At 47.1% G+C, this 15,133-nt stretch overlaps 1 protein-coding gene across 9 annotated transcripts in view; it reads right to left on the bottom strand.

Annotated features, from left to right (window-relative positions):
- Window positions 1–1,184: 1,184 nt before the first annotated feature.
- EVA1C (eva-1 homolog C) overlaps window positions 1,185–15,133 on the bottom strand; it is a 79,736-nt gene continuing 65,787 nt past the window's right edge. For 6 of the 9 annotated variants that reach the window (XM_035709458.2, XM_049104539.1, XM_025449710.3 and 3 more), the window contains 3 exons: window positions 11,493–11,573; window positions 9,995–10,084; window positions 1,185–1,755 (listed from right to left, as the gene is read on the bottom strand). In XM_035709458.2, the coding sequence (XP_035565351.2) occupies window positions 1,379–1,755; window positions 9,995–10,084; window positions 11,493–11,573 (548 nt within the window). In that variant the 3' untranslated portion in view covers window positions 1,185–1,378. The remainder of the gene's footprint in view (window positions 1,756–9,994; window positions 10,085–11,492; window positions 11,574–15,133) is intronic. The other 3 variants (XM_025449712.3, XM_025449714.3, XM_035709456.2) reach the window with 2 other exon arrangements.

Here is a 15,133-nt window from a genome sequence, read left to right as displayed (position 1 = left end):
TCTCTGTACCCAGCATTGCTTGGGTTCCTGAAGGGACAGCTAGTATTCCCTGATCACCTCATCGCTAGGTCCATTCCAGCACTTTCTACCATGTGAACTGGGTCCCCAGGACTAGCCTGTCAGCTTTCAGCTTCCTCATCTGCAGATGCCAGCTTGCCGGGTGGATGTAATGATGACGTAAGACAAGGCAGAGAGCTCGTTCATAGAGGGCATAGGAGATGGATAAAACAGCATCATTTTTATACTCTCAGCCCCACTGGGACAAAACACAAAAAAATCTTATTCCAATCCACAGTTTCCTGTCCACCAGGGGGAGCTGTCCAAAGGAACCCCTCCCCACTTCTCCCATCAGGAATCTGTTTCCTCACCTTTTTTTTTCTTCTGCTCCCCTGCAATGATTTGAAAGGTAACTCCACGGGATCCAAGGGTTGCTGCGTCAGCTGACTGACCACTTTTGCCACTGGAAGCTCTGCAGCTCTAAATTCTAAATCAGGAATTTGCAAGCTTTTCCTCTCAAGGGCAAGTAAGTACATATTTTAGGCCTTGGGGACCATATTTTATTTACAACATCAGGCAAATGCCTGCTAGGAAAGGCATTTATATTGTGAGCTAGGGAAGGTTTTTATATTTTAAAGTGATTGATAAAAAAAAATAATATGTGACACGTGAAAATGAAATCAAGTTAGAAATTTCGGTGTCTCTAAATAAAGCTTTATTGAAACACAGCTACATTCATTCATGGTGTATTAGCTACGAATGGCTACCTGCGAGCTTCGGTGGCGGAGTTGTGTAGTCATGGCACGAACCACGATGCCTAAAATGTTATCTTGCCCTTAAAGAGAAACTTTGCTGACCCCGTCCTAAACAAAGAGCATTGTTAGTGATTAAAATCCACCGCCAGTGAACACGCAGTGGAAGGATTCAAGCTCGCTGTCCTGTGTATCAATACAATTTTTTTTTAATGGAAGTAGAGGGACCTCCTGTTTACTCATCTGTCATGGGATGATGGCACTGTCTCGTGAAGCTGTGTGTGTGTGGGGGGGGGGGTGTAGTAAAGGACTTAGTACATGAGAAGCAGCTAGAGCAGTGCCTGGCATTCCAAGTGCCTGGCATTCCAAGCACTCAATAAACGGGCATTCTATATTCATGTATAACAATAAATTTAAATAAATAGAGAAAACAAAGACTTCCCTCCCAATTTATTTTGAAATGTGCTGTAAACAGTGTGAAATGTCCCTTTAATAGCTTCTGGCTTCACCAGTATTGGATGACATGACAAATACTCCTTCATAGAAGGTACAAGTGAAACAGAACCAGAGGGGCATTTGGGATCCTTCCCTCCTCACAAAGTGTGGTTGCATCCAGACGCATCTCTTTTTCAATAGAACTGGCCGAAATTTCTTGGGAGTGAAGTGTCCAAACCACTGTTCATCCATATTTCCTGGATGATTTGCTCCCTGCGCTCAATCCTTTCTGCCAGCTCCGCAGCTTCTATGGAACTGTAGACGGGATACGAAGTCCTACAAAACCCAGACAGTTCCCCTGGAAAGTCAGAGTCCGAGGAGTCCTCCTCCCCCTCCTCATCCTCGCTGTCTTCTTCAGCCTTGTCACTTTCTGGCACCAAGGGCTCCCTCGCCAGCTGCAAATCCCTGAGGTCCTTGACGCAGGACACTCTGATGACCAAGGCACACAACGTGAGCGCCAGACCGATGCAGACACTGGACACGAAGAGCAGGGCTGCTCTCTCTGGGTGGGCTGTGGGGGAAAGGACAGGTCAGGAGTTGGGGGAAGCTGTCAGATGTCACCAATCCAAAGTCCCACAGAAGCAGAGGTCTGCCCAAACCGGCAGCGAATGCAGAATGCCAGTCCCGGGCAGTGTCTTTGAGACCATCCTCACCTATCTGATCCTGTACCCTCATCAGTTAAAAAAAAAAAAAAAGGTTTTGAGCATAGATAGTCAATGTGGGTATGTACATTAGAGGACACATGGCAGGGGACCTCAGCGGCTGGACCCCCGGAGTGCAAACTGTGATGTGCTACTCACTAGCTGTGTGATTCGGGCCAAGTTATGTGACCCCTCTGTGCTTCAGTTGCCCCACCTGGAAAATGGAGCTAATAGCAGCTTCCTGTTATACCGTTAATTCCTGTAACACTCTCTGAATGTTTCCGGACACATAGTAGATGCTCAATAAACTGTTAGCCATCAGGAGTAAATTGTGAAAAATCAATTTATAGATAAAGTATATATATATATATATATATATACACACACACATATATTTATGTAATTACTAAAATAGTAGATGTTAGCAAAGCTCTGTTTTTTTTTTTAAGATTTTATTTATTTACTCATGAGAGACAGAGAGAGAGAGAGGCAGAGACACAGGCAGAGGGAGAAGCAGGCTTCCCGGCAAGAGCCTGATGTGGGACTCAATCCCAGAACCCAGGATCACATCCTGAGCCACGTCAACCACTGAGCCACCCAGGCATCGCAAAGCTCCTTTTCTTTAGACTAAAAAATAAATATAAATAAAAGTTCTGGTAGTTTTTCCGACATCCAAATGATGGTATGATAATAATAATAATAGAAACAATGCTAATTTGTACTACATAATCAGGTCTGAGTCCTTAATAGGTTTAATCCTTATATTAACCCAGCACAGAAAGGACTGTGCATTACTCCCCCCATCTTTTAATTATGCACCCCTTAAGGGGTGAGCACTCCCTCTCTGGGAAATAATGATCCAGCATACTCCCTCAAAATATAAAATAGGAGTTGGAGATGCCTGGGTGGCTCAGGGGTTGAGCATCTGGCTTTGGCTCAGGGCATCATCCTGGGGTCCTGGGATCGAGTCCCACATCAGGCTCCCTGCATGGAGCCTGCTTCTCCCTCTGCCTGTGTCTCTGCCTCTCTCTCTCTCTCTCTCTCTGTGTGTGTGTCTCTCATGAATGCATAAATAAAATATTTAAAAAAGAAAAGGACATAGAAGTCTGAGTTCAAAGGGATGTGTCTTGGGGAGGGGCAGCGAGGTGTGTTTGTAGGGCTACTAATAATGATAGGTTTTTCCTAAGGGTCCAGTATTTTGAAGATTTGGTCAAACACAGCCACGCATCCTTTGCAAGACAAGGAAGGGCTGTTTTCCTTTCTGGGTGAGGAGGAGGAATGAGGATGAGGCTGACACGTGGGAGTAAGTCATTAAGCAACAACACAAAATGATGGGAAGACCAGAGGCTCTGAAGCAACCAGACAGATGTTTCTCCTTCTCTGCCCACACATCACAGCCTCCGCTGGGAGTGGACTCATCACTTCTGACTTCACTCCCCCTTCTTGTCTCTTTGGATGTCCCCTTCTTCTCCCTGCTGCACCCACCCCACCCGCCCCAAGCCTCCCAGCCTCTGTCTTCCCCAATCTCCCCATTCTTGGGGCACCCTACTGTTGGCTCTGGAGGCAGCCACTTCCCTCTCCTCCTGCCCCCCCAGAAAACATAAACCTTGAGCCTCATCAACAGCCATGCCTGCGGCATCATCTCTGTAGCACTGTGGGTGGGGAAACTGAGTCCCACCTGTGTTCTTTCCAGCCCCCCACAGTTCAGGACAGGACCAGCTCCAGAGAGAAAGACTCCCATGATGGTCTAGCTCCCGAGAAACCATCCCCACCCATGTTCCTCCTATCCTCTGAGAAGCTCGGGCATTCCCAGCAGCTGTGCAGTGGGCCAACCTGGTCCTCACCCGCCGGGGACAGAGGAGGGCTCAAGATGTGGCTCTGCCCAGACAGGCAGGCTACCTTCTCCTTCCTTCCTCCCTGCTTCCTTTCTTCCTTTCCTTTCTAAGGACTCTAGGTGAACTGAATTAAATTAGTCACAATCCTTAGGGTAGGACACATCCTCCTCATCAGTCACTACATGGTCCTCCTACTTTATGTTGGTTTATTTAATGAATAATTTTGAATTCCATAATCGGCACCTCTCGAGCCTTGACAACAGCCTGTCCATTCCCCCTCCCAGCTTCCCTCCGACAAGGTAACTACCTCTGAACTCCACAGTCATTACCCCCCTGCTTGTGTCTTTATAAGTTTACTGCATCTCTATATATTCCAAAAACATTTATGAAAAGAGTATAATGTCACAGATCGTGTTTGGGACCTAATGTTTTGGGGTTTTTAACTTAATATGCTGTTGCCTTATTGTCATTCTAGTTCATTGTCCTGACTCTACTGTAGCTTTATTCATTCACTCCCCTGCTGGGAGATATAACCTGGCTTATTGTCAGGTTCCTACCATGTGGGCGCCGTAGCCGGCACCAGTCCTATAAATGTCCCTCATGTGCACATACAGGTGTTTCTCTTGGGTCCTGACCTAGGAGGGAGTTGGGTGATGTTTAAGGGATGTCAGTTTTAGGAAATATGGCCAATGGTTTCCACGGTGGCTGCAGTGTCAGAGGAATCCTGCAAATCCACATCTCCTTCGAGCACCTGCTAGGAGCAGATTTTTAGGTTTTTTCCAGTCTTCTGGGTATAACATCGTATCTCACTAGGGTCTTGAGTTTCATTTCCCCTGATCCTGAATTACACCTCTTCAGGTGTCTACCTCTTCAGATGGTTACGTAGTCTCTCGTCTCAGCATGCTGGCTCAAGTCAGGTACCCCCCTTTCTTTGTGTTGGGTTGTTTGCACTTCTCCTCTTACAGAAAGATTCTATATAGTCTCTATATATTCTTAAAAATAACCACTGGACAGTTTATATATTGTGAATATCTCCTGGCAAGTGGCTTGTATTTTCATTTTCATTAAGATGCCTTGCGATTGAATAAACTTATCTGAAAACCAGGAATGATACCTCTGCCCTACTCCATTTCCTCCCCACCCCATGCCCCTTTCATGCATCTTCCCACTGTAGCCCCTGCAATCTTTTTAAAAATGCACATTGGACCACATCACCACCCTACTTGACACCACTAAAAGGCTCCCCTCTTCTCATAAGCTAAAAATCAAATCTTGACCATAGCCTACAAAGCTTGCTAGGACCCAACCCCTGCCCTCCTCCCCAAGTTCAACTCCAAAGGCATTCCTCCCTCCATTTCTGTTTTCCTGCCACACGGGCCTCTCTCCATTCCTCATGGGAGCCAGATGGCTTCACACCTTGGTGCTTTTGCACGTGCTGATCCTTCTGCTTGGAATATTCTTTTATCCTCTTTCGTTTGGACCTCTATGCCCCCACCCCCAGGTTGGGCCAGGTCCCCCTGTCAGTAGGTCTCATAGCATCTGGAATGTCACTAAATCGCTGAGCATGTTTTGTCCTTTCTCATCCCATAGAATGAAAACTCCATGAGGGCAGGGGCCCAATTGTCTTGTTCTTGACCAAATCCCTAGCACCCAGTGTAGAGCAGGGATTACACAAACACCTGCCGAGTGCATGGAAGGAGGGGTTGTGGATCTAAAGTCTGAGGCTTGGTGCCTTGTGGGTGGAGATTCCATAATGTCCATTAGCTTTCTTCCTCTCTCCCTCTGCTCCTGGGAAGTAAGGGTCTGGATTCTATTGCATGGAGAGCTTCTCACGTATCAGATTCTAGGTGCCTCCTGGCTCAGGTATGCCTCCTGCCAAGAGATCGGTCTCTAGGCCACGTCTACACCATGAGAGCCAGTGATCAAAGACGAAAAACATGGCAACTCTTAGCAAAGCCCATTGGAGCAAGGCTTCCCAGTCATCTGAACTCAACTCATTCGAAGCCACAGAATCACCAGGTCTTAGTTTGATGGAAAATGAAGGTGAGGGGCCTGACCCTCCTGAGGCAGCCGTGTCACTTGTCCAAAGCCACCATGGGGCTGGGACCTCAAGCTCATGCCCGGGCCCTCTCCACAGCCCCCCTGCTTTACACTGGGGGCACATCATCTGTTTTTCCAGAATCAATTGGACCACTTTAGGCTTTCCTAACCCCTTTCCTATCTATGTATTCCAGAAAGATAGAATCTTAAACAGAATTCCAGAAAGATAGAATCTTAAACAGAATCTTAAACTATGCTATCTATAGTGTTTTCACTCCAGCCTCAGCTGGTTCATCACAGGGTTACTTGAACAACTTTAATTTCATCAGCCGTAGTAAGTTCACAGGAACCTCTCTAAATGGAGGCCTGTGGCCTTGAAGGCTCCTTGACCCTTAGATCTCTGGTCTGGAGCCAACATGAGCTCCAGCTCCAACTTACTGTGTCCAAATAAGACACCGAGAGGCCAGGGCCAGGGTTCCACCTCCGGGGGCCCTGCTACTATTGGGGGAAAGCACAAAGTAGACTGGGCACTGGTCTGACAGTGCTGATGGATGTGATCATAACTTTCTGTCACGGAACCAGAGATTAGAGACCGTGGGAACACATCAGAATCCACACCTATGTGACAAGGCGGTGCTGATTTCCAATCATCCTCCCTGACAGGGGATCATGTAACTCTGACTTTGGAATGTGTTATTATGCTTCTATTTCAATGTGGGTTTGTCTGGTGGCCTAGAATTCCTTTCATATAAAACAACGATGCCTCCGCATCTCAGGAGAAGCTCTGCTTTCTGACCCGTGACCCCAGCTACCCTAGTTACCCCAGGTAACCCGTGCACCCAGACAGTCCACAGCAAGCTCTCCCAGGGGGCCAAAGACAGCACTAGAGGCAAGTGACAGAAATATTAGGACACCAAAGTCATGCTTGCAGGTAGATGTGGGCTAAACACACAGAACAAGCAGATGTCAGTGAAATACTTATTAGGTAGAGAGAGTCAGGTTCTGAGCAAGATTGTCCAAATAAGGCTCCTTAAGCACAGTCTGCTAGGGTCTGATAGCTGAGCCAGCTAATAAGCTGCCTTCCCCAAACCCAACACACACACACACACACACACACACACACACACACACACACTCCTTTCTGTTTCTCTAATTTCAGAATCTTTCTATGGGCTCCTTCAAACCCATGATCTAGATTCTAGAAGGATCAAGGTCTACATGGTTAGGATAAGGGTAAAGTTCAAACATGGCTAAAACAATGTCTCACTATTGGGGACAGTTTTACAGGTCACTGAAATGGCCAAAAGAGAAATCTGGGTGTCAGAGACCCCTGGACATTCTCATGCCCATTTTGCCAACCCCTGTGTTCTAAAATCCTGGGACAAGCTCCTTGGTTTTGGTTTCCAGTCCACTTGTCCCCCATGTGTATGTGACAGTGCCAATGTGTCAAAGCCACTTGTAGCCCGACCTGGGGAAATGTCCTTTTGGATTCACCCAATCTACTGAATATGAAGCTGATTTTTCCAGAACCTGCCCTGCTCACTCTCAGCTCCAGCTGCTCCTGGTGGTGGCTTCTTCTTCAGACAAGCCTCCTCCTCATGCCTTTTGGGGATGGATGTGCCTAATCAATCCTCAATAAAACCAAGTAACAGGCTATGAAGTCCTTGCATTTCTTTGACTACCTATAAATAGCAAACACGGGGTGATAATAAGATGCAGGACAGCTCATGACACCACATGAAGATTCATCATCTACTCATCTATTAGCTACCAACTGGGCATGCATCCTGTGCCCGCCTGTCCTGGGCCCTGGGTGTGACAAATAACTAAGGAACAAACATTTTCCCTTAAGATGTTAATGTCTAGCAGAGAGATGGGTGCTAATGAATAAATCCTTCGTATGATTTCTGGGAGTAATGAGTATGCAAAAGGACAGCCAAGGATGGAAGGGAGTAATTCAGATGACGTCCATCCCTCAAGATCCTGAAGGGCATCCTTTGTCAGAGAAACCAGAGCAGGGGTCTTGGATCTGCTGAGTCTGAATCGTGGCCGCGCTGGTGTCCACACTGTGGCCTCAGGCAAATGGCTCAACTCTTAGGACCCTTAGCTTCTCTATGTGCAGAATGGGAGAACAGAGTCCTCTTGCTCAGGGTCTTTGCTATGGACTAGATTGCATCCCCCCCAAATTCATATGTTGAAGGCTTACCCTCCAACATATTTGGAGATAGGCCCTATATGGAGGTAATTCAGGTTAAGTGAGGTTATTAAAGGTGGGTCCCTGATCCAGCAGGATCAGTGTCTTTATAAGAAGGGATGCCGGATGGGACGCCTGGGTGGCTCAGCAGTTAAGCATCTGCCTTTGGCTCAGGGTGTGATCCTAGGGCCCTGGGATCGAGTCCCACATCAGGTTCCCTACATGGAGCCTGCTTCTCCCTCTGCCTGTGTCTCTGCCTCTCTCTCTCTCTCTGTGTGTCTCTCATGAATAAATAATTTTTTCAAAAGAAAAGAAGGGATGCCGAGAGCATTCTCTCTCCCTATTTCCCCCTCCTTCCTTTCTTCCCTCCCTCCGTCCTTCTCTCTTCCTCTCTCTCCCTTCCTCCCTTAATCTCTCTTTCCCCCTCCTCTGTCTCTGTCTCTATCTCTCTATTTCTCTTTCTCCCTCTCATATGAGAAGGCAGCTGTCTAGAAACCAGGAAGAGAACTCTCACCAGAAACTGACTCTGCTGGTACCTTGATTTCTAGCCTCCAGAATGGTGAGAAAATGAATTTCTGCTGTTGAAGCTGCCAGCCTACAGTGTCTTGTCATGGTGGCCCAAGCTGACCAACCCAGTTGTCAAGAAGAACTGATGAGGCCCAGCATGGCCACAGCTCAACGAGCAAATTCATCTTTGCTTCTGGTTAATCATTATTCCCTGGAGGATGTTCATGATGCTTCTCCTCCAGGGGGCAATCCAGAGACTTTGAAAATATGGGGTTATTTTTGACAATAAAAATCCTTACATCTCTGAACTCTGATAAGGGTGGCACAGAGCTCTTGGGCTTCCACTGCTGGGTGACCAGGATATTCATGGGGTCCAGAGTGGGGAGCCCTGTTAGAAAGAGTGGTGGGCTGGGAGATGCAGAGCCTGCCAGAGAGCAGGTGTGGGGGAACCAGAAGAACAGAACATTAACAATGGTTATGTTTAAGCCTTGAGATGAGGGGGGAGTTCTATTTCTTGCCTCCTTCCTGTGTTTTCTACCTCAGGCACACTCCACTTTTATACATAAGGAAGGGAAAGACCTCATGCATGTTATCAGGAACAGCAACAAATGGAAGTGTGCTTGAAGTGATTTGAAGGGTTCTCCCTTCAAATTTTTAGATTTTTAGAGGAAGCCAACAATGACACCACAAACACTCAGGAAGACTATGGATGTGGAAAGACGATGGAAGCGCAGAGGATCCCAAGACTTTCGATCTCCTGTGTTGGGCTGTTTCTTTACACCTTTATTTTCCTCTGAGGAAGGCCCTGGCACGCCATGAACAGTAATGCCATAATGCAGTATATTAGCACCAATCTAACCAAAGGCCTCAGAGGTTTTGGCCTCCCTGAACAGAGTCAGGCGTGCATTGCCGAAACTTGCAGAGTCGACACTTCAAAAATCCGGTCTACGCTAAGGTGAGCAGACAGGGCAGGTGAGGAAAGATGGTAGGTGCCATCCCCTCACTGACGAGCAGTTCTGGCCCTGCAGGTAAGGAGGGCTGCTTCTGACTGATCCTTGGGGGGAGGATTATCAGGGAAAACTTGGCAACCATGAGAAGTAATGCTGGTGACTCAGGAGGGGACGCTGCCTTTGCAGAGCATGACCCATTTTGTTTACTAAGTGATCTTTTAACTCCATTTTCTTCCAGCCAAGGGTGGGATTCAATAATCCTCTGCCCTTCCCAAATTTTGAGAGCTGGGGAATGCATTCCTCGGGTTCCTACTTTTCAAAGCAGAAAATACTCATGGAACCCAACTCCTGGGCGTGTGACTTTATCTGTTTGCCTCCTCCCCATGTGTGTTCTCTCGTGCGTAGCCTGGCTGGAACCGTATCTGAGTCCAGGCCTCTGTTTTCCCAGATCTTAGCAAGCCCCCAGCTGCTGAGTCAAACTTAAAGTCCTTTTTCTTTAGCTCTTATAATTAAGCATCACATCTGTTAGTAAGACCTCAGTAAAGCCGTTAGCATTCTAGGAAGCTTCGATCCATTGACCTACCTCTAATGTAAGCAAATGCTGCCAGAGAATTGCTAACAATAACTCCATCTTTCCTCAGAAGCGTCGGTTCCCTTGGGTCAAAGTTTATACCTGTTTCATAACAAAACGCAAAACCGATTAATGACAACTGTTCACAGTATGCCTTCTGCTCCCAGCCCAGGACTGCCATAATAAATAAAAAGTCACAGAAATCAAATAAATGGGCCTCTGACTGAATTACAGAAAGCTAAGCCAGGAAAAGCATTTAGTAAATAGTCTCTGAAAATATTAAATGATACCAGGGATTTAGAATTTCTAAAATGTGCTGGTTCCAACTTCAAGGGCCACTCATCCACCCTACTACAGAAGGGGACAAATGGATTTTCCCATCCTAAGAGCAACAGACTCATCATACCTCTGGGAGGCATGATAAAGGTTTACCTAATCACAGAGCTTCTGTGTGTGCTATTGACCATTGATGAGATGGGAGGGGACATTATGGAGGGAGATTGTGCAGGGCTACTTTTTTGGAAATAACAGCAAAATGCAGGGCAGGTCTGGTTTCAGATGCCTGGTTACACTGCTGTGCTAGAGCTCAGTGAGCTCCTGATGGGCAGCCTGAGAGTTCTGGCGGCCCCATAGGATGTCAGGCAGGTCTAAGAAAAGGTGGCCCAGAGCTCTTGGGCCTCCACTGCTGGGGGACCAGGATATTCATGGGGTCGAGGGGGGAACCCTGTTAGAAAGAGCAGCAGGCTGGGAGATGCAGAGCCTGGCAGAGAGCAGGCTTGAGGGGAACCAGAAGAACAGAGCATTAACAATAGTTATCGTCAAGCTTTGAGATGAGGGGCGAGTTCTATTTCTTGCTGCTTTCTTATTTTCCACGTCAAGAATATTTAATCTTATACTTAGGGCCCAAAGACCTCAAATATGTAATAAAAGTAACATAAAACAACCTCTGAACACACTAAGTGCAATATCTTAGATGTTCTACAGCAACCTGGGAGTTTCCATTAGGAGCCCCAAGGGTCTGAATTCCATTCTAGATTTGATTAAAAAAAAAAACAACACACACACTAACACACAAAAATGTTCATCCCCCTCCTATTCACAAGAGCCCAGTGAAAACCGAGGGTGGAGGTGGCATGTGTTTGGAGGCCCTCAGGTCCAGCCTGGGTCTGGCTCACCCAGGTTCCCGGTGGAGTCATCTTTCCAACAAGATCATCATATAATCCAAGAGCCCCAAATCTGTTTCTGAGCAGATCTCCTTTTCCAAGTGATATTTTGTTAAGAAATCGGAGGGGAATGGAAGGAGGATTTATTCCACTTATAATTTGAAACACAACACAGTCGGCCACCATTTGCAACCGATCGCCCCAGCACTGCCATTGTCGGAGCTGGTAACTCCAGCTCACCTCCTGACATCCCCTTTCATTCCAACCACTGGGCACCCGACTATGGTCACGTGGGGCTGTTTACCTTTACTTAAAGAGAAATGCTGGTAGTAAGCCATAAAAATTACCATATTCACCATCTTTCTTCTTCAAAGAAGGTTTTAGATTAACAATGGCTGGATCGATCGCTGTGAGTATGTTCTTGGGAACTAAAAACCAAAAGAGAAATATTTTAAATACATTGTACATTATATATATATATATATATATATATATATATATATATATTACATAAATAAAGATTTTATTTACTTATTCATGAGAAACACAGAGAGAGAGGCAGAGACATAGGCAGAGGAAGAAGCAGGCACCCCGTGGGGAGCATGATGCGGGACTTGATTCCAGGACCCCAGGATCACGCCCTGAGCCAAAGGCAGCTGCTCAACCACTGAGCCACCCAGGTGCCCCTTAACATATTTTTTTAAGTGCAATGAGGATAAGATTTTTAAAAAATCCATTTTCAAATCAGTACATAAATTACTCACTCTGCTTGTCAGATACACTCACACACACATATATGAATGGTACCTCTGTGAGCATCAAATGTCCCAGAAAGGTAAAATTTTGGAGAACAAGTAAACAAGATACGGTATATCTACCCAATAGAATAATTAGCAATAACAAAGAACAAAGTCCTAGCACCTGCTACAACATGGATGAACCTCAAAAACATTATGCTCAGTGAAAGGAGCCAGACACAAAAGACCATACGTGGTGTGATCCCATTAATATGAAATATGCAAAACAGGTAAATGCATAGAGACAGAATATAAGTTAGTGCTTCCCTAGAGTCAGGGGTGGAGATGGGGAATGACTGCACATGCGTATCAGAGAACTTTGGGGATTACGGATGGGTTTTACAATTAAGTGGCCGTCGTGCAGCTAGCTCTGTAAATTTACTAGAACTCGTTGATTGTTTTTGCTAAATATGGGTGAACCTTAGGACATGTAAATCACAGCTCAAATAACACTATTAACTTTAGGGGCGCCTGGGTGGCTCATTCGGTTGAGTGTCTGACTCTTGGTTTCAGCTCAGGTCATGATCTCAGGGTCATGAGATCGAGCCCTGCGTGGGGCTCTGCGCTCAGCGCGGAGTGGGCCCCCACCACACTCCCAAGCTCTCTCTCTCTCTCTCTAAATAACATTTAAAAAAAACCAACAACACTGTAACTCTGAGCATAAACTTCCCTGAGATACAGTGAAACAAAATGACTGTAATCAACTGAGGATCCACCACAGACGTTTCCTGGATCCAACTTTGCTTTGCACCCACAGCTCTGAGTCCTTGCTTCCTTAATGGGCCTGAAGAGAATTCCAGGGCTGCGTGCAAGAATGATGCTCTAGGTATTTTAAGAGCAACAGAAAGAAGAGAAGAGGGCAGAGTAAAAGACACTTTGGGGAGATGGTTAAAGATTCTAGCAAATGGACCTAAAGAATAAGCCATCTCATCTCAAGATGCCCCTGGTAAAGTAGACGGGATGGTAGCACGTGGAGGGCAAAGCAAGAATTCTGAAGGGGGATCCCTGGGGGGCTCAGAGGTTTAGGGCCTACCTTCAGCCCAGGGCATGATCCTGGGGTCCTGGGATTGAGTCCCACATCGGGGTTCCTGCATGGAGCCTGCTTTTCCCTCTGCCTGTGTCTCTGCCTGTGTGTGTGTCTCATGAATAAATAAATAAAATCTTTAAAAAGGGGGGAGGGGGGATCCCTGGGTGGCTCAGCGGTTTGGCGCCTGCCTTTGGCCCAGAGCACAATCCTGGAGTCCCGGGATCGAGTCCCGCATCGGGCTCCCTGTATGCAGCCTGCTTCTCCCTCTGCCTGTGTCTCTGCCTCTCTCTCTCTCTCTCTCTCTCTCTCTCTCTCTCTCTCTATATATATATATATATATATATATATATATATATATATATCATGACTAAATAAATAAATCTTAAAAAAAAAAAAAGAATTCTGAAGGCCAAGCGCACCACAGCCAGCCAGGAGAAGGGGTAGGAAACCAAATATTTTTGCTGCAGAAAATCATTTATTTTTGTTTGTTCTTTAGCCCAGCTGGTATCTGGAGAAGTGGCAACAGGAAACAGTGAGCCAACACACACCTCGCAAGTTCAGCTGAACTGAATTTTTTAAAAGAACTGATAAGACACCTTCCGCAGCAAGAAAACCTCATTTCCTTTTTCAAACTAACTTCTTTCGGGGGTGTCCCAGGATCAATAACCAGAGAGCATTCCTAAATGGTGCACCTGCCGTGCGCGGAGACCCTGGCGCCTTCGTGCCCATCGGCAGGGAGAGTCACACGCAGGGCTGTAAGGTGATGGTGACGGGAGGGGTGGAAGCTGTCCAGGGACCCCGAGGGACACCCTTCGGCTGAGCCCAGCACATCACTGATTCTGGGACCAGGGCAGCGCCCCCAGAGAGCTGAAATCGTGTTGCCACAGAATGCTTTCTGATGAAGCAGCCTCTTGGTCATTCTGCACCCCGAGAAGGACGCCCCTGATTCCTCGGCAGAAGCAAGCCCTCCTGCCAGGGTGGCACCGCTTTCACACCTGTCCCCTGGCTTGTTGTCAGGATGCAGCCTGCACTGGCTGGGCTCGCTGCAGATGCCAGAGGCCTTGTGGTCTGGGAAAGAGGAAGAGCTCAGAGAGGAAGGACAGTGTAGACGAGCTTTGCAGAATAACCAGGCCCTTATCAGACATCCCATTGCCTGGTGGGATGCAGGCTCATGTCAGCAAACGGCCCTGCTTGGGGGAGAATCTCTAAGAACTTGAAAATAACAGGTGTCAATGCACCTGTCAGATTCCTCCATCTCCTTGTTTCAAGGATGAAGATGGGGCTGGGGCGCAATTTACTACCACCCCTCAGACCTGCCTCTCTCCATTTTTATTTATTTATTTATTTATTTATTTATTTATTTATTTATTATTTATTTATTTATTTATTATTTTCTCCATTTTTAGATGCGTTTGTAAAAAGACCAGCGACCATTATTCACGGAGCTCTCAATACGTCGGGCCCCGGGCTCATGCTTAACCAGGACATTTTGTGCAGTGTCCACGGGGCCCCTGTGAAGCTGTGTAGCATCCCCATTCCTGCAGACGGGACAACTGAGGCTCCGAGACGCACCGCTCCCCTAGGAAGATGTGGCCCCTCCGCGCCTGGTCTTGCGCACACGTGCCCTCGATCTTTCCCTGATGCTTTGGGGTCCATGGGACGCTCAGCCTTTCAGGAACTGGATAGAGGATCAGAAAGATGACAAAGTGATTTCCACTCGGAAATCTGTCCCTGAGAGTCTGTTTAGGTAAAACCAGAGGTGACTCGCTGAATTGGGGCAAGGCACCCACCTCGACTTCTTTTCTTTTCTACTCCCCCGGCCCCCATATAAATCTCTGTGCCAAGCGTGGGTCAGTGCAGATGTTAAGAAAGAAGTTTCCACAGGTTGAACGTAGCGCCCCAAAGGATTCTTCGTGTCAGAGACAAGCACGATGTCTCTGCTTGACTTCCCCTCCTTTTCAGGAGGAGCCCAGACTGCATGAGCACCTGCAAATCCTGGCACATCCCCATCCTGCCTGTCCTCAATTCTGGCACCTCCTATCTCGGTGCCCTCACACCCTGGCACCACATCCCTCTTGTCTCCCAAATTCTGTTACTACATCCCTCTTCTCCCCAAATCCTGGCACCCATTCCCCTTGCCCCCAAATCCTGGCACCTGTTCCCC

This window comes from Canis lupus, chromosome 31, assembly GCF_003254725.2.
Source record: "Canis lupus dingo isolate Sandy chromosome 31, ASM325472v2, whole genome shotgun sequence".
Lineage (NCBI taxonomy): Eukaryota > Metazoa > Chordata > Mammalia > Carnivora > Canidae > Canis > Canis lupus.
This window is presented reverse-complemented; position numbering and strand designations above follow the sequence as displayed.